Genomic DNA, 21,035 nt, shown 5'->3' on the forward strand with positions numbered 1-21,035 from the left:
CTTCTCCGCCCCCATCCTCCCTCTCCCTTCTCTTCCCCTCTGCTCACTCTTTCTGCTTTCTTCTCTCTCATTCTCTCTTTTCTTCCAACTTCCTTCCCTCCCTCCTCCAGTCTTATTTTATCTCCCCCTGCTCTCTCCTCTCCTCTCCTCTCCTCTCCTCTCCTCTCCTCTCCTCTCCTCTCCTCTCCTCCCCTCCCCTCCCCTCCCCTCCCCTCCCCTCCCCTCCCCTCCCCTCCCCTCCCCTCCTCTCCTCTCCTCCTCTCCTCCTCTCCTCTCCTCCCCTCTCAAATAGTGATCCAAAAATGCTAACACCTGTAGGACTTTTGATAGTTTCACTCTTCTGTGAATAGAGCTGTACCGGGCAGCATGTATGAAGCAGAGCTATTCACAACGCTGGGTGAGAGGGATTAAAGAACGAGATGGAGTATAAAATGTTTTTATTTCAAAATGAAAAACGGTAGTCATCGTAATAATAATAATAACAACAATAAAAATAATAGTATAAAAAGCGCATCTCCTTCCCTAATGCAAAATGATAGCTCCTTGATCGCCCCCACAACCTTGGACAAATCACAGTACATGCTACATAGCAGCAAAAGTCAATCCCAGACCCCTTGGGTGATCTGTGCTGGGTCAGTTCTGGATTCGGTGGCTTCTGGGAACAGCGCGATACTCTGCTCTCTCCCTCCGGAGTCATGGTCTCTCTATGTCTCTTTGTCTTTGTCTCGCTCCCTCCTCTGCCAGTCACCTCCTTAGGAGGCGTGCTGCCTGAGGGACAGGACCCGGCTACTCAGGGTCTCCACCTCCTGTGCCTTGCTTCTTTGCAGCAGGGCCTGCTTGTGGAGGGATTGTTGCTTGCAAGCTTCCCTCAGCTCTGTCACTGCTGCCTCCTGGTCGCGCAGACGACTGGCCGCTGTGAAGGGGCTGCACACGGTCTCCACCAGGCCGAGAACCACACCGAAGAGAGCCAGCACGCTGCCCAGCACGTACAGCTTCACCAGCTTCCCGCGGGGCTTCTGCGCCATCACCTCCTTGGCCAGAGGGATCAGCTCCTGCACACTTTCCATCATCTGGGCTCCTCTGTGCTGTGGGTGGCGGGGCCTGCAGAAGTAGCAGAGAAGAGGGGGCTTGAGCCTTCGAGAGGGAGACAGCAACAAAGCAGGGGACCCTGACGCCAGAGAGGGGGTGGGGTGAGTCGGAGGTAGCAGGGGAGATGGCAGCTGGGGAGGGAACCTGCGGTCTCTCGCCCTTACTTGGTTCCTGCTAACAGGCTCACCTAGGGTGCAGTGCTAGCCGAGATAGCACTTGCTGGCTGCTGGCGGTGGTCAGGAGTAGGTGCGTCAGGTTGTCCTTAGCGTCCTCCTTCCCGCGGCCGCAGCTCTTTGGGAGAGACACTCCGCAGCTGCAGCGCTCAGCGTCCTGAGCCCTTTTATCTTTAGCCTGGGATCCGCCTCCTGGCTCGTTGACCTGGGCCCCAGTCTGCAACGGCCAGGAAAAGAAAGGGGAGGAGGAAGGAGAACTGGTAGCGCAGCAGGGGACCTGGGGGGGGGAGGTGGCCACGAGCTGTGCACGCCCCTGCCATGTGCACCCTGAGACCCTAGACCGCGGGTGCTGCAGAGGCTGAGAGCCCAAGGCACTACTTCACCGTGTAGCCAAGGAAGAGGACTCACACCAAGAGGTGATGGGTGTCATACTTCCCTGACAGGACACACTTTCTTTTTTCGTGTCTGTAGGTGCCCAACTCCTTTAGTCCCAGAGGAACCCGAAAAAGACCCTAATGAGAAAATCTGAGGTTCTACATAGTTGAAAGTTTTCATTTTCAAACAGAAAGGTCTCTCTCCTATCAGGTATAGGTGGGAAGGGGAGCGGGCAAAAGCAAGCAAGCAAACTAAACAACAATAAAAGCAACAAGGCTGCTCTCATGGCTGGTGAGCTTTTACTAAATGTGGGGACATTACTAGTCACCTAATAGAAAGTTGTTCATTGTGGATTCCTTCTAATGAATGGAGAAGAGAAGACCGTGTGTGTGTGTGTGTGTGTGTGTGTGTGTGTGTGTGTGTGTGTGAGAGAGAGAGAGAGAGAGAGAGAGAGAGAGAGAGAGAGAGAGAGAGAGGAGCATCTCTGTCTGTAAGGTGCTTCCATTGGTATTTCTGAGTAACAGGGAACAGCCATTAAATCCAAAGCACAGGCCTGTAATCCCAGCTACTGAGGCAGGGGGATGGAAAATCCAAGCTTAGCCTGGATAACTTACTGAGACCCTGTGTCAAAAATAAAAATTAAGGAGAACTGTAGATATGGTTCTGTGATAGAGTGCTCGCTTGGCATGTGTTAGGCTGTGTGCATCAAATATATTTATAACACACACACTCACATACACACATATATACACACACACACGGTCTTCTCTTCTCCATTCACTTAAGAAGTAAGTTGGGGGCAAGCCTTGAAGAAGGCCTGTGGTGCTCCATCCTCTTGCAATGCTTCTATGCCACCCTGCCCAGGTTTGGGAGAGCGTGCTGTAGACCCTGGAGTGAGGGTCCAGGATGGAGAACACTCTTAGAAGCTGGTTAGTTTGAGATTAGACATGATCCCCCCGGTGGGGGTGGCTCTAATTTAGCTCTGGCTATTGGTGTACCTGTGTTAGCAAAGTAGGGGAAAAGGAGAGGCAGGTAGGCCAAAGGGCTTGAAGCAGGGGGTGGGGTGGGGAGGAAGGGGAACCAGCTGGCCAGAAAATTGCAAAGGTCACTGATGAAATCTTGCAACAGCCTGCTTAACCTCCCCTGTTAGAGTCTAGAGGCAGAGGGGAAAGGGTGCCATTCTTAGGGGTTCGAGGTCATTGTCCAGACTCAGAAGGCAGCATTACTGACACCCCCCTTGGTATGCTACTAGTCCTTTAGGGCTTGTCAAAGGTGGCAATTGGCCAAGGTCATGAAAGTTTGGAAATTAAAGTTCACACTTTAGTTGATACATAAGTGATCAAGGTAACCACAGGCCAAATGGGGATTATCCTTGGAGAAACATGACTTGGCTTACTATTCTTTTAAACTTGTTGAGCCGGAAAGCCCTGTAAGGGGGATTCAAGCCAAGTTTAACTTCAGTCTTGGCATTGTTCTTAAATCTTCCTGATAATTTTGGAGCACTCCTGGTAGCTGGCGGCAGTGACTGTGGAGCTTCCCCAGACACAGTGGCTTCTGGGAAAGAATATGATGTATACCTTGATGAGAGAGTACCCGCTTGGCTTCCCCTCGGAAGGTGAGTCAGCCCAGTTTCTGACCCAAAACCCCAAAACTGACTGGGCAGCACGTATTTCCCATGTTTCTGTAATTTACACCTCAGACACAATCTGTCTCAGCCACAAAGTCGTAATTCAGCTGGGGTTCCCCTTCTCCAGGGCTCTGTCAGATGAGTGTCTTTCTTCCCTCTAAAATAACCTGACCTTGACCCCTGACTCTGCTAGCTTGCCCCAGTGCCTAGATAGCACAGCACACTGATTGGGGTCACTGTTGGATTTGGTGGTGCCTGTTGAGGGAACATCAGGAGCTGAAGCAGATCACAAGGGCAGAAAGATAAAAGATCTAGGGTCAGTCATGTCCAGAGGTTTTTCAGCACAACTCTCTCTGCTGGAGAAAGACCCCTTGGCTTTCGGACGGGAGACGAGGAGGTTAGGGAGGGCTTGGGAATGAAATAAAGATCTTGACTTGACTGATATCAGTTACCAGTTTTAGAAGGACAGGTCTCTTCTACATTTGGGTCAGACACAGGTTACCATTTAAGATCAAACCCAGCCACAAGGTGACCAACCTTCTGTTTGACTGAGGGTTGCTGAGGGCTTCCCATGTTGGAGCTGAGACAGTCCTGAGCAGGATGGACAGCTATCCCCCTTTTTGAGTTAGTCCATATTCTGTTACTGATGTGTATACAGTGTGGGTCAATTTAGCTCATGCTTCTGGAGCTCCAAGGTCAAAGATCATTTGAGCGGTAGATTATGGATAAAATAAAAGGTGTGAGTGTACATCCGTGTTTATAAAGCTTGTCTAACCGTAATCACTTCTTTAAACACTACATTCCCTTAACCTCTCAAATGGAGGTTACACTTCAACACTTAGAGTCCTGGGGTGTCACTCAAACCTTACGGTCTACCCCGATATTCACTTCTTATCCTTTCAGTTTAAATTCTACCTAAATTTTATTTTGTTTATTTTTCAAGCCCTTTTCTCGATACACTGAAAGATCAGTAGCATCTGGCGAGAGGAAACCCACAAAGGGGCAGCTTCTGATTCAAGGGTGACCTGGGAGCAAGAGCTGTCCCACAGCCATGCTTCCGCTGTCGAGCAGGGACAGTGGGCTCCCAGGCGCACTGTTGAGTTGTGATTGCTCTTGTCGCCATTTTCCTTATTTCCGACCTGCTTGCTGCCTGCAGAAAACCACTGTCCGCCCTGGGATTCCAGAAGCCTGGAGGAAGCGGATTGTCAGTGGGCATAGCATGAACTATCTTTGTATTTTAAGACATTTAAAAACATTTGTACTCCTCAGTTCCACCCCACTCCTGTGTGTGTGTAGACATATGTGTGTGGGTGGATTGCATGTATGTGGAGGCCAGAAGTCAACCTTGGGTGTCATTCTTTGGGATACTGTCCACCTTGTTTCTTTGAGAAAGGGTCTCTTATTAGCCTGGAATCCACCAATTCTACCAGACAGGCTGGCTAGTCAGCTCTGGAGACCCACCTGTCTCCCCAGTGCTGAGATTATGCACTAGCACACCTGGCTGCCTCCTCCTCTCCCTCTCCTCCTCCCCCTCTTCCTTTTCCTCCTCCTCTTTTTCTTAGCAGAGCCAATCTCAAGTTCAAATCGAGCGCTTTATCAACTGAGCTGTCTCTCCAGCTCTCATTAATGACATCATCGTTTCCTATCGGTTCCAGAGGGAGGACTTTCTGGCACTCAAGCCTCAGTGGATAATTTAGGACTTGTTTTGCTACATTGGGATTGAACGCAGGTTCCTGTGTATGCTGGACGTGTGCTTTGCTACTAACCCACAGCCCCAGATAGGCAAATTTTTAAATGTACACTTCTGGCCTTTATCTCCTCTGCGTTTGCCCATTAGAGTTGTGCCATTCAGACACATTCCCTGGAGTTGTTACTTAGCATGCTTGATCTGACACGCTCACCTTCCTGCACTCTTCCAAACCCAGCCCACTCTCAGAATCCATGTTCCTGGCAGATGTAATTCCACTTACTGCTTCTTTGGCTTTAGATCCCATGTCAGTTCCTTGGCGAGGCCTTCCTAAGCATGCCATCTCGCAAGACCCACTCAGTGTCTTTGCTTGGTGGATGGAAAGAATTGGCATCTTAATTTTGCATTGTCTTCCACTTCCACTGGGGGAACACATTTCATGAGGGCTAGAACTTCGCTTTGCTCTTCAGCAGTTAGCACAACCTTTAGCGCACAGTAGGTCCTTAGTAGGTAAATGTGGGTTTAATGACTAGATTATGAAACCCGCAAGGAGATCCCTATGAGGTTCACACACAGTCAGGTGTTTGGTCGATACTCATAAAAAGCATCTGGGTTTGGGGAGAGAGAGCTTTTGCCACTAATTCTATCTAATCCATCCCAAACATGATCACTGAATGAATACTTTTCCCAAACATTCATTTTTTTTTTCATTTTTGTTGCCTGATTAAAGTGTGACCTAGTGAACTCCTGGCCTCTGCGTGCTGACTTTGCATATCCTGATGTTCTCTGTATTCAGAACCTCTTAGATGTGGTCTTTCTGCTGGTCTGACGTCACCTCTTGTTCTCCTCCCATAAGACCCCCGTGTGCCCCATGGGAAGCTGAGAGAGGTTTTGAGACACAATCTGCTCTCTGTGCTGCTGCGGTCAGGCCTACCAACTCTCACTCTTCTCAGACTACCTTGTGCTTTCTCCTTGAAAAGCTAGGGTCCTATTCTGCCTTCCCCCTTGAGCTCCTAGAAGCCACCCATTCCCTTGCCAGCACATTGTGCTCCGTCCTTTCTGTGAATCTTAGCTGCCCGCATGGCTCCAGCTGCAGAGCTTGGCACTAGAACACACATTCGTTCCTACAGTGCTCTCATTGTCTGTTTCTTGTTATTTTGCCTCCTTTCCGCATATAGGACCGGACCTTTGTACTTTTCATGGTGTGAACCTATAGCAGGGGCCCAGCCAGTATTAATTGCATTGATTTCAAAGCCAGGGCTGGAACAGACTGCAAACTGACCTGTTAGACCCTCTTGGGAGGTTATTTTAGGCTTAGTGGCCTGTCCTTGGCTTACAGCCTTGGGATTGAAATTGCCCAAGAGCTGGCAGTTTGCCTTGGCTCCCTCAACTCTGGCCTCCTCACCTTTCACTTCCACCCCCAGCTTACTGTCCAGCGTCCAGTTCTCTGGATCGCTCTGGGGCGCCCTTCCAGCCTGCCTACAAGACACTGAACTCCAGTTCCTCGTGGTTTGAGTCAAACAGAGCCACCAGCGGCTAGAGCAGGCAGGCTGTTCTGGGACCACCACTCTGCTCAGGATCCCCTGGCCTCTGCTGTCAGCAGAGTTTGAATGGCAATAGGAGACTTTACAAGTCTGATTCAGGTCAGAAAACTTCCCTAAGCTTAAGCGGGAGTTAGGTGTAAGAGTATGGGATCTGGGTTGAGCAGACTTGGGCTCATTCAAGTCCCGCCTTTTCTGCTCACTGAAGTCTGACCTTGGACAAGTGACTGAGCTTCACTGACTTCTGTTTTCTTGTCTACAAAGTGAGAGTGAAGATAATGCCTATTAAGTGGAGTGTGGTGAGGGTTGAAAGAGCTGGAGGGCTTGCTCTAAGAAGCAATCTGTGCACTATTACTATCTAGCCATCTTGTCTCCTGAGGCAGGTTTGCAGGTCCCACAGCCCCATATCCAAGCCCAGCATACTTTCACTTCTTGGGTGACACTTAGGTAGCTTCCAGAGACATTTGTTGAAGCCATTCATATATCCAACACTGCCTTATGCATAGTTACAGGAAACAAGAGACAGACTGCTCTAGCTCTCCAGAAGTTCACAGTCCAGCAGAGGACAAGGACGTGCGCCCAAGTCCTGCGATGCACTGGACAGCACGATGCAGCAGTGCGTGTCAGGGAGACAAACAAATGGAGAATAGATTCCTTCAGTAATCAAAGAAGGCATAGGATGAGCGATCTCTGAGCAGCTTAGGTTGTCAAAGGCTGGACAGGCACTCATCCGGTGATGCTGGAGGGAGGGGGTAGAATTTGAGGCTGGGGGACACATGAAAGGGGGAAGGGTGGGGAAGTCTGGTGTAGTCAATGATCAGTCAAGAGCAGTTAGGCAAGAGTAGCTACGGCATAGAGAAAGGGCTTTGGAAATTCCAGGAACTGAGACAGAAATCGTGGGCAATACCAGATAAAGAACAGGTCATGCACAGAGTTACCTATGTGAGCCATGTGTCACACACAGGAAACGTGAGGTACTCTTAGCTCAGAAACACCATTTCCTTGGCTTCTGTGCTACATGTTCCCTGCTTTTCTCCAAGCCTGTAGCTCAAGGTTCCTTTCCATCCATTGTATCATCATTGTCAGAATCTCTCAGGGCTCAGTCTGGAGCCTCTCTTGATGATTGATTATGTTTATTTTGTGTGCATGGTTATTTTATCTGCTTTTGTGCCTCTGTACCATGTGCATACATGCCCACAGAGGCCAGTAGAAGGTTTCAGCCCCTGCCTGGAACCAGAGTCACAGATGGCTGTGAAGTACCAAGTGGGTGCTGGGAACCAAACCTGGGTTCTCTGCAAGAGCATTAAGTACTTGTAACTAGTGAAATGTCTCTCAAAATCAGATTGTTACATAGGACAACTGGTTTCAGGAAAAGGAAGTCACCCAGATGGACCAGATTTGTCAGGATTTGTCCCTCGGTGGGACCTGGTCTTCCTGAAGAAGAGAATCAAAGGCCAAGAGGATTCCAAGTGACACAGCGTCTCACTTCTAGCTCCCGAGATGGAGGGGCAGTATGGACCCAGCTAGCAGCTAGTAAGAAACTGGTTGTCTGTCTGTAGCCACATGAGCACAGCAGAGTTCATTCCAGAGGAGACTCAGCACAGCCCCTGGTGTCATCTCTGTGAGACCTGAGCTGCTATGGCCAGACTTGTGTCCCACAGGAGGGGGAGCCTTAAACACGTCAGATTTTGAAACTGCTGGGTCTGTGGCCATTTGCTGCGTGACAACAGAACAGAATCCAGGCAGAAAGATAGAGGAATAATCAATTCCAAGCCTGATGGAGACTGACCAGGAAAATGATCGGATGGCGAGAGCCTGGCTCACACTGGTCACTGACCAGGAAAAAGATCAGACGGAGAGCGCCTGGCTCACACTGGTCACTGACCAGGAAAAAGATCAGACGGAGAGCGCCTGGCTCACACTGGTCAAGTACTTCCTTGCGCCTAACACTCATTCTCTTGCATGTACTTCCTGTAGCTCCATCTTGGGGGATGTAGACATAGCTGCAATTCAATGTGAATTTGATTGGTTCACATCCATCCCCCAACCAGGTTGCCTATTGTTAGACTTAAGTCCACAAAATCTTTTCTTTTTCTTTCTTTCTTTTTTCTTTTTAAGGCAGTGTCTCCTGTAGCTCAGACTGGTCTTGAATTCTTTGCGTAGCTGAGGATGACTGCAAACTCCTGATTCCCTGGCTTTCACCTCCCAAATGCTGGGGTTGTATGTGTATTCTAGAATCCAGAAAAACTACATGCTAACCAGGCATTTAGTCATAATTTATTATGTCCCAAAGCAAGTCACTTTGACTTCTCTCTAAAAACACTTTTGCCCACACTTTCTTCCTTCTTCCCCAAATGACCACACTCTTTTCTTTCTTATTATGTGATGAATTCTTAGAATCTGACAGGAGCTGCTTCATCTCCTCGCCCTGAAATCAGTTACACCAGGATCCAAGTATCTACCCTTCTCTCGCTGACATGAAGGAAGTCTCTACACTGTATAACTCAGTCCTCTTTCTCCATTTTCTTTGTCCATTTTCTTGAGGTTTTGGAGTCCATGAATGAGTTAGGATGTTTTGGGCCAAAGTTAGGAAAACCCAATTAAATTGGGTTAGATGGTAAGAAAAATATATTAACTATGGATTCTAGGATTGTCTACTATAATAGTGTGACCATCTCAAGACTTTAGGCCCTTTCCTGTGTTCGTACCATCAGCTTACCACAGCCTAGCTCTCAACACCCCAACACAGAGCAATAATTTCAAACATCACACTCAAGATGACAATGTCCAATAAAAGAAGAGAGATTGTTCTATATCAGTAAGGAAGCCCTTCCTTGCTGTGGGACAATACTCTTGTACACTGAAAAGATTTGTCACTTGTATTGGTTTAATAAAACACTAACTGGCCAGTATCCAGGCAGGAAGTACAGATGGGGCAACCAGAATAGGAGAATTCTGGGAAGAAGAAAGGCAGAGATGCAGTCACCAGTCAGATGCAAAGGAAATAAGATGAGAATGCCTCACTGAGAAAAGGTACCAATCCAAGTGGCTAAACATAGACAAGAATTAGGGGTTAATTTTAGTTGTAAGAGCTAGTTAGTAATAAGCCTGAGCTAATAAGTCAAAGTTTATAATTAATATAAGCCTCTGTGTATTTCTTTGCAGCTTAATGGCTGAGGGACAGGGTGGGACAGAAACTTCTGTCTACACTTCCTACATGGGCTAAAAGTTGGAAGATGAGGCTCTCACACTGAGTATCAATAAACCAGGCTAAAAATCAAAATGGCTTTTACCTCACCTCTCCTATGGCTACACACTTGTTATTTTCTCCCTATTAGAATATTATGTCTTTGCATTAGCACATAGACACTCTAATAAAATCATCTGTGTGGCTAGGACATAGCCGAGGGCATGTGTTTGTGTGCTTATCACAAATGAAGCTCTGGACCTGATCTCTAGCACTGAAAAACAAGGAATAAACATATACATCTCTCAAAATCCAAACCCCTTATTTCCCAATCTTGTTTTTTCCCCCTGTCAATCATTGGCTATCAACCACGTAAGTATATTAGGATCACTGGGGTGCTTTGTTAAAGCTATTTTTAAAATTCTAAATGCTGTGCATGTGTCTGTGTTTGGGTATGTGCACACGAGCAAGATGCCTGAAGGGACCAGAAGAAGGTGTGGATCCCTTGAGCTAAAGTTACAAGTGGTTGTGAACCGCCTCTGCCCAGCATAGGTGCGGAGGGGGGGGGGGCTGAGCTCAGGGCCTCTGCAGGAGCTGTGTGAGCTCTTCTCTGCCAAACGTCTCTGTCTTCCTCCTCCTCCTTTCCCTTTAGACCCCTTCCTCTCACTCTATCGTTTCTGAGGAGTTTCTAAAACCCCTGAAGCTGGACCCAGACCCTTAAATCAGAAACATCTCTGGGAAGAGAATCTCTGACATCAGCAGCTTTTAAACCTTGGCTGGTGGTTTTAGCATGTGGCAAGGCTGGAAGGCCCTGCCCTTCGCATTGGAAAAATCCGGGGTTGTTTCATTTTCTCCCCCTTCCTTCTGTATTCTTGCCCTAGGGTAGTGGTTTTCAGCCCTGTCTTCCTTCATAAGCAGTCATCATCCCAGCTTTCCCCAGAGGAGCTGACTGAATATCTGGGTGATTTTAGCGTCATCCCAGCACCGTGAACCAATGCTAGGCTACTTCTTATTCCTCGCTCAGTGTTCGATATAGAAGTGTCTTCAGCCACAGCTGCTCCACTTCTGTGATGTCCAGTAAGGTCACCACTAGCTACCTGTGGCTATCAAACACTTGGAACGTGGCCAAATTAATTAGTTTTACTTATTTTGGTTTATATTAGGTAACCCCAAATACACGTGTAGTAACTGCTGGATGGGCAAACACTGTTCTATAAGCTAATAGGTACCTGTTGTGTTTCGGCTTTCTAACAGGCATTGTTGTGGTCTGCACGTGAAATGTCCCATGCAGGCTCATGTGCTTTAACACACCCTCAGATGGAGGAGGAGGACATCTGAGGGTGAAGGTTTTATAGTCTGCACCTGCTTGTCTGCTGTCTATTTCCTGACAGTGGAGGCTGTGTGGCTAGCTGCCTCATGCGCCTGCTGCCACGCCTTCCTCACCAGGATGGACAGCAGGTCTTCAATTCTAAGCCAGCCAGACCTGTTCAAGTTGTTTCTGTGCGGTATTTTCCTAATAACAGCAGAGAGGAAAGCAACCCAAGTGTATTTAGCTGAATACACAGCAGATGGGATTCTTTTTTCATAATTTATCTTATTTTTTATTATTTTATTTTTAATTAAAATAAAATGGCATTATTTAACCCCACCCCTCCTTCTCCTAGCCCCTTCCACGACTTCCTTGCTCCTTCTCAAATTCATGGCTGCTTTCTCTTTAATTATTATTGTTACATAGATAAATGAACACATATGTTAATAGAACCTGCTGGGTTGGCTTAGGGTTACTTGTGGGTACATGTTTTTATGGTTGACCACTTGGCAGTAGATAATCAATTATCTACCACAGTTATCCCTGGGGAAGATTTACTTCTCCCTCTCTTTACAGCCGTTATTGCCTGTAGCTGTTCCCTCATCCACACTGTGCATCAGTGGGGGTTTTCATTGTTTAGATCTCAGACAGCCACATTGTTGAGATTTCATGAGTGTAGCTTCCCTGCCCTTTCTAGAAGACACAATCTCCTAGCCGACTTCTTGGTTTTTTGGTTCTTACGCTCTTCCCACTCCCTGCTCTGCCTTAGGTATGGGAATTGTGTTGTCAATGTATCAGGTGGGACATGGAACCCCACTGTTCTCTGCATTCTGACCAGCTGGGGTGCTCTGTCATGGCCTCTGCTGTCAAGAAGAAGCTTCTCTGATGAAGGTCGAGAGCTCTACTTACCCGTGAGCGTAAGGATGAGTTATTTAGACTGCAGTTAGGAACTATACTGGCTTAGGAAAGTGGCCATAGTGGGTTCGCTAAGATCCGTGACCCCACTACCAGTGTGTCATTAGCTAGGTTTCCAGTACCGGGTGTGGTTTTCCTACTGTTAGTGGACTTTAAGTCCAATCGGACAGTTGTTGGTTACTGTCAAGATGTGTGCTTGTTGTGCCCTTAGGTCTTACATTACTGGTCATTGTTGTGCCCTTAGGTCTTACATTACTGGTCATTGTCGTGCCCTTAGGTCTTGCATTACTGGTCATTGTTGTGCCCTTAGGTCTTACATTACTGGTCATTGTTGTGCCCTTAGGTCTTACATTACTGGTCATTGTTGTGCTTCAGAGGCATCAGAGCCAGGTAGAATTGTTGATTGTTTTCCTCCCTTGGCACAGTGTCTTCTGATACTATGAAAGCTCATTCTCAGGGAGAGACTGTAGCCTCAGGTTCTGTTTGATTCCTCCAAGTCCTGTCACCGAAGGGCATGGTGCCTTCAGCAATAAGGACTTACCTTCGACCTCTGGGAGGCAGCCAAGAGTGATGACAGTAGCCCATATTAGTTTGGGAGCCGTTTAGACGCCCCTGACCAACAGCTTAGCAAGTTCTCAAGCCTGATGTTAGGGTTTTGGTGAGTCTATGGCTCACGCTTGGATGGGAGGGCATTATCTCCCCAGACACTGTAATTTCTGATTTTTTCCCCTTTGGAATGTGTTTTACTCATGCTCGTGCTGGGAGACAACCCGATTTTACACTCAACTGCTGGAAGCCAGACACGGGAGTCATCCCTTAGTCCCTCTTTCCTCACCTTGTCTCCAGCAGGTCCTGTCAAACTTGCTTCAAAGGAGGACTTTGGCTCTATTCCCTTTCCTCCCTGTCCTATGCTTGCAGTCTAGGTCAGTCAGCCACCACGGCCACACAGGTGGTCAGAGCTAGAGGCCATTGATCCCCAGTACATGCTTACTGAGATCTGGGTATATATTAACACATCAGCATTCATTCCCACAAAAATCTCTGCGAGAAGGGAAAACCAAGGAGCGAAAGGCTTAATCAAGGTGTCTGGACTATAGAGCTAGTAAGCCACCGAAGTGGACTTTAGACCAACTGATCCCAGTTCCATACTCTTCACGATTCTGTGCCCTGTGTTTCTGGCAGTTCATGAGGAACCCTGTCAGTGGCTCTTTAGCCTGAGTGCTATTAAAATCCCCCAAGAGCTTTACAAAATATCAGCACTTCCGTTCCGTACCAGACAAGTCATGCCTTGTGGTGTAAGGTAGAAGCATCAGAAAATCTGAAAATGTTCCCAGGATGCCTCCTGCCCACTCAAGAACCATTCCTCGATGTCCGTGTGACCTGCCCTGACTGCCTCTCTGACCTTTGCTTGCTCTGTTTCTGTCCCTCTTCCTACCCCAGAAGAACCCAAGCTCTTTCCTGCTACAGGACTTTTGGGCTGGTTCTTTTCCTGCCTGGAACAACTCCTTCTGGTGTTGTCTGATCCGTGAGTATTAATTTGGACCTCCTAACCCCTAATGGGATTAAGAGTCCTTCCTTCCCAGGTAAGTAAAGATAGAAAACAAGAGTAAAGTTGGGCCAGAGAGATAGTTCAGAGGTTAAGGGCACTGGACACCCTTCCAGGGACCTGAGTTCCATTCCCAGTACTGCCATGGAGGCTTACAACCTCCCATAACTTCAGTTCCAGGGATCCGGTGCCCTCTTCTGGCCTCCGCAGGCACTGGAAACACAAGTCATGCATAGAACTATATATGCAAGCAAAAAAAATGCACAAAAGAAGTTGGGTGCATGTGTGTAATTTAAACATATGTATAAGGAGAACCCTCCAGCATTCTAATTTTTTAAAAAGGTATCAGCTTATTGTCTGTTTTAAAATAATGAAAAGAAAAAATTTCAAATGGGATGCTCTCTCCCCCCCCGCCCCCTTTTTGTACCTAACTAAAATATGTGTTTAGCTGGTCCAGGGAATCCAACCCCAAGCTTGCCCCCTCTCATCCTCATCCTTCCTGAGGTGGCACCTCTCTCCCCTGAGAACTCCTGCTGTCTTGTGACACCACTTCTGTTTATAGTATTGAAACCTGTAAAGGGTAGTTTGGTTTCCAGTTTACTGTCCATTATTTGTGTTCTTGGCGGGGGTGGTGTGGTCCTCGTTTATTTTCTTTTTTTTTTTCTTGCTGATTTTTTTTTATTAATTAATTAATTTAATTATTAAAGATTTCTGCCTCTTCCCCGCCACCACCTCCCATTCCCTCCCCCTCCCCCAATCAAGTCTTCTTTCCTCCTCAGCCCAAAGAGCAAGCAGGTTTCTCTGCCCTGTGGGAGGTCCAAGGACCACCCACCTCCATCCAGGTCCAAACTACCTGGGCTCCCACAAAGCCATTACATGCAATAGGATCAAGAACCCATTGCCATTGTTCTTCAGTTCTCAGTAGTCCTCATTGTCCATTATGTTCAGCGAGACCGGTTTTGTCCCCCTGAATATTAACCTTCATCAGGCGATGAAAGAAGACAGAGACAGAGACCAACATTGGAGCACTGGACTGAAGTCTCACGATCCAAAGGAGGAGCAGAAGGAGAGTGAGCACGAGCAAGGAACTCAGGACGGCGAGGGGTGCACCCACACACTGAGGCAATGGGGATGATCTATCGGGAACTCACCAAGGCCAGCTGGCCGGGGACTGAAAAAGCATGGGACAAAACCGGCCTCGTTTATTTTCTTGGATGCCAGGTTCTTTCCATCTAGGTAAAGTCTGGGTCAATGTAAGGATTCAAGAAGTATTCACTAGAACACCAAGTAATGAATGCAGGCTCTTGCAAAACCGTAGCAGACAGGAGGTTTATCTCTAGGCAGATTGGCCAGCTTGGATCATATGTCCTTCACTGTCACCTTGACTGGACTTAGGGGGAGCACTCTGGGTGTTCCTGACTAAAGAAGAGAAAGTGCGCTAAGCACCAGCATTCCTCTCTTCTTTCCCGATCTTCCCAGACACATCTGTGCCCTCATTGACTCCATTCCATGAGCTGTGAGCCAAGACAAGTCTTCCCTTCTAGAAATTGCTTTTGTCAGGGAATTTTTGTCAACGGTGTCAAGAAAAGTAACTACTGGAGATTATTCTGCAAGAGGCTGTCCCCTTGAGCTGTGAAGAAAGAGGTCCCCAGCTGCCAAGAAGAAAAGTGGCAGGGAGCTGCAAATGTTGCATGGATTCTGGAGGGTCACAGAAGCTAATGCTTACTTTTAGGTTGTCACTCCCCTCCCCACGCATTTTCAGTAAAGTTTATTTAGCCTGAAAACTGAGTGTCTTGTTCTCTGGGGAATGGAGAAAGGACTCTGGCTCCTGCTTTGCTTGGGAGCTGAAGAGGCTGTGGTCAGTGTGGAGAAAAGGTTGTAGGAAAATTAGCAGAGCTTCAGGGACAACTAGGATGAGCTTGTGTGTGAATGAGCATCTAGCTCGTGTGTGAGCATCTAGCTTGTGTGTGAATGAGCATCTAGCTTGTGTGTGAATGAGCATCTAGCTCGTGTGTGAGCATCTAGCTTGTGTGTGAACATCTAGCTTGTGAATGAGCATCTAGCTTGTGTGTGAGCATCTAGCTTGTGTGTGAATGAGCATCTAGCTTGTGTGTGAGCATCTAGCTCGTGTGTGAGCATCTAGCTTGTGTGTGAACATCTAGCTTTGTGTGTGAGCATCTAGCTCGTGTGTGAGCATCTAGCTTGTGTGTGAGCATCTAGCTCGTGTGTGAGCAACTAGCTTGTGTGTGAACATCTAGCTTTGTGTGTGAGTATCTAGCTTTGTGTGTGAGCATCTAGCTTTGTGTGTGAGCATCTAGCTTTGTATGTGAGCATCTAGCTTGTGTGTGAGCATCTAACTTGTGTGTGAACATCTAGCTTTGTATGTGAGCATCCAGCTTTGTGTGTGATCATCTAGCTCGTGTGTAAGCATCTAGCTCGTGTGTGATCATTTAGCTCGTGTGTGAGCATCTAGCTTGTGTGTGAGCATCTAACTCGTGTGTGAGCATCTAGCTTTGCGTGTGAGCATCTAGCTTTGGGATTCTCAGGTTCACTGTTTCTGGGACGGCAGAAGTCAGAGGCTCTTGGACAGTGGAGGAAGTTAGTCACCTCACTTACAAAATTAAACTATTGGGTAATGACATGTGCAATGCCTGTGACCTGTGGGGTAGCAGTCTTTCTCTGAACAGTGACTGTGCCTGGCTGGCTTACCACTGTCTCTCTGGGTGCCTGGCACTGGGTGGGTGCTCAATAAATATTTGCTGAGTGATGAATGGTTCTGGATGTTTTCGTGTTTCTGGGTTAAAAGTCAGAAGGGTCTGCTGACAGGCAGTGGCCTGGAAGAAAAGTTCAGGTCTTGGAGATCGCGGACTCATTGAGTAAAGCAACTGTGTGTGCTTGGATGAACTGGAAGGATGATGCTCTAGGAACCTAGAATGTCATTAAGCTAGCACCCTGCCAAAGACCCACACAGAGAGCCTTGAAACACAGTGGACTGGACATGCAGAGGGGCTGTGGAGGACAGAGGCATTCTCTTAAGATGCCCGTTAATCTCTGGGGTGCTATGCCCAGCATAATGGGCTTAAATAAAACATCCTGGACCCCATTTTCTTGGGTATTGGACTTGGCTTGGCACTCACTGGTCAGGGACAGAGAGGGCCTCATGCTTCTGGAGTACATATTACAGTTGGTACCCTAGAGATGGGCAGCAGCTGACAAACCTGCTTACCATGGTTCCTGATTCTTTGGCGGGCAGACATAGAATACTCAAATCATTAATATAAGTGCTTGCCTCCTGAGCACCTATGTCCATTGGTCCATTGTACCTTCCTCCTCTACAGGTCCACCTGTGCCCTCTTTTCCTTCAGACCTGTTCCCCCTCACCCTGCAGGTCCACCTGTTCCCCCTCACCCTGCAGGTCCACCTGTGCCCCCTCACCCTGCAGGTCCACCTGTGCCCCCTCACCCTGCAGGTCCACCTGTGCCCCCTCACCCTGCAGGTCCACCTGTGCCCCCTCACCCTGCAGGTCCACCTGTGCCCCCTCACCCTGCAGGTCCACCTGTGCCCCCTCACCCTGCAGGTCCACCTGTGCCCCTCACCCTGCAGGTCCACCTGTGCCCCCTCACCCTGCAGGTCCACCTGTGCCCCCTCACCCTGCAGGTCCACCTGTTCCCCCTCACCCTGCAGGTCCACCTGTGCCCCTCACCCTGCAGGTCCAGCTGTGCCCCCTCACCCTGCAGGTCCACTTGTGCCCCTTCACCCTGCAGGTCCAGCTGTGCCCCCTCACCCTGCAGGTCCACATCTTTCCTCACTGCCAGGGTCCCCAATGCTGGTCTTCAGTGATTCAACCCTAGAACCCTATCCTGACCCCAGAAATATTTTAGTTTTTCGTGTTCCAGCAGCACCACTCTGAGTTCTGCTCTTCCTCTCTTGTGCCCTAGTGATATCTGCTGGACTATGAAGCTGGCATTTGACTCAAGGTCGAAACATCTGGAACTCCACTGGCAAAGGGTCAGCCCAGCCAGAACTTTCTCAGATTCCAATTCATTTACAAAATAATAGAAAATTTTTTTGAGATTCTAGTATAATCACACCATTTAACCTTCCCTTTCCTTTCTTCTAACCATCCCATGTACCTCACCCTAACTCTCTTAAAATTCATAACCTTTTTCTTTAATTGTTATGTTTATATATTTAGTTTCACACACACACACACACACACACAAGCATATGTTACTAAAAACATAAACACAACCTGCCAAGTTCACATACTACTTGCATGCATATTTTTAGGGCTGATCACTTGGAATTGGATAACCAATTAGTGTTTTCTTTCCTGGAAAAGACGTTTCTCCTGCTCTGAGCATTCCTTGGTTACCTGTAGTTCTTTCTCTAGGGTTGGGGCCCCACGAGTTTTCTGTGTCCACATTTGCATGCGTATGGGTGTTATCCTCATTCAGGTCATAGTTAGGCAGTCATGTTGGTGAGACTTCATGGGTATAACATCTGACATTTATAGGAGACATAATCTTGCAGCAAAGTCCCTATTTCTTTGACACCTACCCTCTTTCTGTCAGTTCTTCCATAAAGATCCCCAAGTCTTAGACAGAGGGAAATGGTTTCTTTTTTAACAGGAACAGGCAAAGGTGACATTGACTGCTGGCTGCTCTTCCAGAGGTCCTGAGTTCAATTCCCAGCAACTACATGGTGAATCACAACCATCTAAAATGAGATCTGGTGCCCTCCTCTGGCAAGTAGGCATACATGCAGACAGAACACTGTATACATAATAAATAATTTTTAAAAATCTTAACAGGAATTCTGAGTGGGACATGGTGGGTGTGTAAATTCATGCTTTATATTCCCTTTAAGTAACATTTTATTATTTTCATTCTTAAGAATATGTAGTAATTTTGTTTGTCTGAACACCTGCTAGTTGAAACATTAAAGCTGGCTACTTGGGGGACACATTGATCTTGAGAGGTGTACCTATCAGTCTTGAGGCTGACTTAGAAAAGTTAAAGGTTGAGCAATGGTAAGTACATGAATTTGAGATGTTTACAAAAGGGCTCACAAACAGAGCAGAACTGGCTTCTGACTGATCTGTGTGGGAAACTCTGCTGTCAGAGGTGAGAAGAACTGATAGAAACTATCAGAAAAGCTACCACAGATCCAGAAATCAGAGCTGAGTCTTGGGTTAGGATTTTGTCAAGCTCACAGGAAGTAGAGATGGCTGTGAAGGATGAATCTGGCCTAAATGTGGTTGCAGATGGCAGGGTTAGGGAGCTGCGTGGCATAGGCACTGAAAGGTGACTCCCGGGTGACACTGTGTGACTCTCGGGTGACCACTGTGATGTTGCTGGCTGGGACCTTTGTGGACTTGAACCTGGAGATGATGGAGTAAACTCAGGACAAAGTCCACACCAAATCCAACTCACTAATGGTGTGTTAGCCAAAACCAACACGATGACACGGGGAAGAGGCAAAGGTCTGTGCTTGCGTGTGCATCTGGGATCGTGTGTTTTAGGAACAGGGCATGCTCAAGATGGTGCAACCTGCCTTGATAGCATTTGACTTGAAACAGACAGAGTTGTTAATGTGCCTATCAGTACACCGTTGGTTCAGCAACTCCAGTGGGAAAAGCCTCCTGTAGCTGGCTACATCACTGGGGTGGTCTCCAGGACAAAGCCAGGCCAGCACACTCTCTTCTGCTGCTGAACACAAGGGAAACACTCCACTCAGCAAGCCACCCTTCGTCCAGGAGCCTGAGCCCCTTCCTGTGGGGGAATTTTATTCCATGGGTTATTTCTTTTCTTCTTCCTTCCTTCCTTCCTTCCTTCCTTCCTTCCTTCCTTCCTTCCTTCCTTCCTTCCTTCCTTCCCTCCCTCCCTCCCCCTCCCTCCCCCTCCCTCCCTCCCCCTCCCTCCCTCTCCCTCCCTCCCTCCCTCCCTCCCTCCCTCCCTCCCTCCCTCCCTCCTTCCTTCCTTCCTTCCTTCCTTCCTTCCTTCCATTCTTTCTTCTTTGGGCATGGTCTTACTCTGTAACCCACTAGCCTCAAAATCACCATGTAGCCCAGACTAGCCTCAAACTCACTGCAACCCCAACCCTGCCCGCTCAGCCTTCTAAATGTTGGAATTACAGGCATTAGTCACCATACCCGACTTCCCATGTTCTGTTTCCATCTAGGCTATTCTTGGATGCAGGCTTAGTTTCCTCCTGTAGTCAGTGCCTATCTTCAAGGAGAGATTGCTGAACAAACATCTGAGGTGAAATTTCAGCTGTCCGAGGAGAGAGTTCTGATGTATAATGGAGTTACCAGCTTCTCTCAGACTGAGGGGCTTTCTGGGCTATGGAACATTTAGAGCGTCACTCACACTAGGAGCCTCAGAACCCTGAAAATTCTCCCCCCACCAGGGTTTTCCTTTGGAGAGATCTCATGGGTGATTCTCTCTGACTGTAATTCACTGGGGTCTCACTGTCCATGTTGCAGGGGTTCCTGGTGGGCAAATGTGTTATAGGTCCAGCAAACTGAGCCCACTCCCCACAGCCATTCCTCTTCCCAGTTTCTCTGAGATATTACCACCCACAAATTAGCCTTTGTGACATTTCTTTCAGGTGGTGCCATCCGTGGGCAGGAGAAAGCCAGCTGAGGGAGCCGTGAAGAGCAAGTCAGTAGGCAGCACTCCTCCCCCTAGGCCTCTGCTTCAGATCCTGCCTCCAGGTTCCTCCTTAGACTCCTGTCCTGACTTCCCTCCTTCCCTCTGAAGACGGACTGTGGTCTGAAAGTGTAAGATGAAGTAAGTCCTTTCCTCCCCACATGACTCTCTGTCATTGATGTGGGATTCCCCCTCTGTATGCTGTGAATACCATTGGTTAATAAAGAAGCTGCTTTGGGCCTATTGACAAGGGCAGAACTTAGGTAGGCGGGGGAGACTAAAGGAGGTGAAGTCAGAGAGAAGCCATATAGCCCTGCTGGAGCCAGATGGAACTTTATCCGGTAAGCCACAGCCACGTGGCATCACACAGATGACTAGAAATGGGTTAAAGTGTAAGAGCTAGCCGATAAGTTAGAGCTAATAGGCCAAGCAGTGTTTTAAGTAATACAGTTTCTGTGTGTTTATTTTGGGGCCGAGCGGCCAGGAACAGACAAGCTGCCTCCTCCAACAGGTCATGATGTTTATCGCAGCAATAGAAACCATATTAGGACACCACCTGTCCTGGTTGGTGCAGCCACAAGGCTGTGAAAGTTGTCAGGTCACCACGTGGGGCAAGGGGTCCCTGCCCCTAGTGGGAGGGACCATCTTGCCTATTCCTTTATGTGAACTGCAAATAAACATTTGTCAGGTTAAGATGCTGCGACCTTGTGGGTAACTCACTGCTTTAGCATGTTATGGTCTCGCTCCTTGATGTTGGGCAAACTGGAGGAGGACGGCAGTGCCTCCCTCAGGGTCCAGCCTCACAGGATGTGGCAATGACCACACGAGGCACTGGGCTTACAATGGCCTGCTACACAGCTTGAACCTAGGACCTTCATTACCACCGGGGCACACTCTTGGCCATGTTCTGTTCTGTCACCCTGGGAAGATGTA

General features: G+C 48.0%; 1 protein-coding gene across 1 annotated transcript; it reads right to left on the reverse strand.

Annotated features, from left to right (window-relative positions):
* Positions 1-420: 420 nt before the first annotated feature.
* Positions 421-1,391, reverse strand: G0s2 (G0/G1 switch 2). The gene is made up of 2 exons (XM_057770554.1): positions 1,277-1,391; positions 421-1,101 (listed from the first exon to the last, which is right to left on the reverse strand). The coding sequence occupies exon 2, from the start codon at positions 1,068-1,070 to the stop codon at positions 753-755; it is 318 nt and encodes a 105-aa protein (XP_057626537.1). The 5' UTR covers positions 1,071-1,101; positions 1,277-1,391; the 3' UTR covers positions 421-752.
* Between the last annotated feature and the right edge of the window lie 19,644 nt (positions 1,392-21,035).

The sequence above is a fragment of the Chionomys nivalis genome, chromosome 5 (genome assembly GCF_950005125.1).
Source record: "Chionomys nivalis chromosome 5, mChiNiv1.1, whole genome shotgun sequence".
Lineage (NCBI taxonomy): Eukaryota > Metazoa > Chordata > Mammalia > Rodentia > Cricetidae > Chionomys > Chionomys nivalis.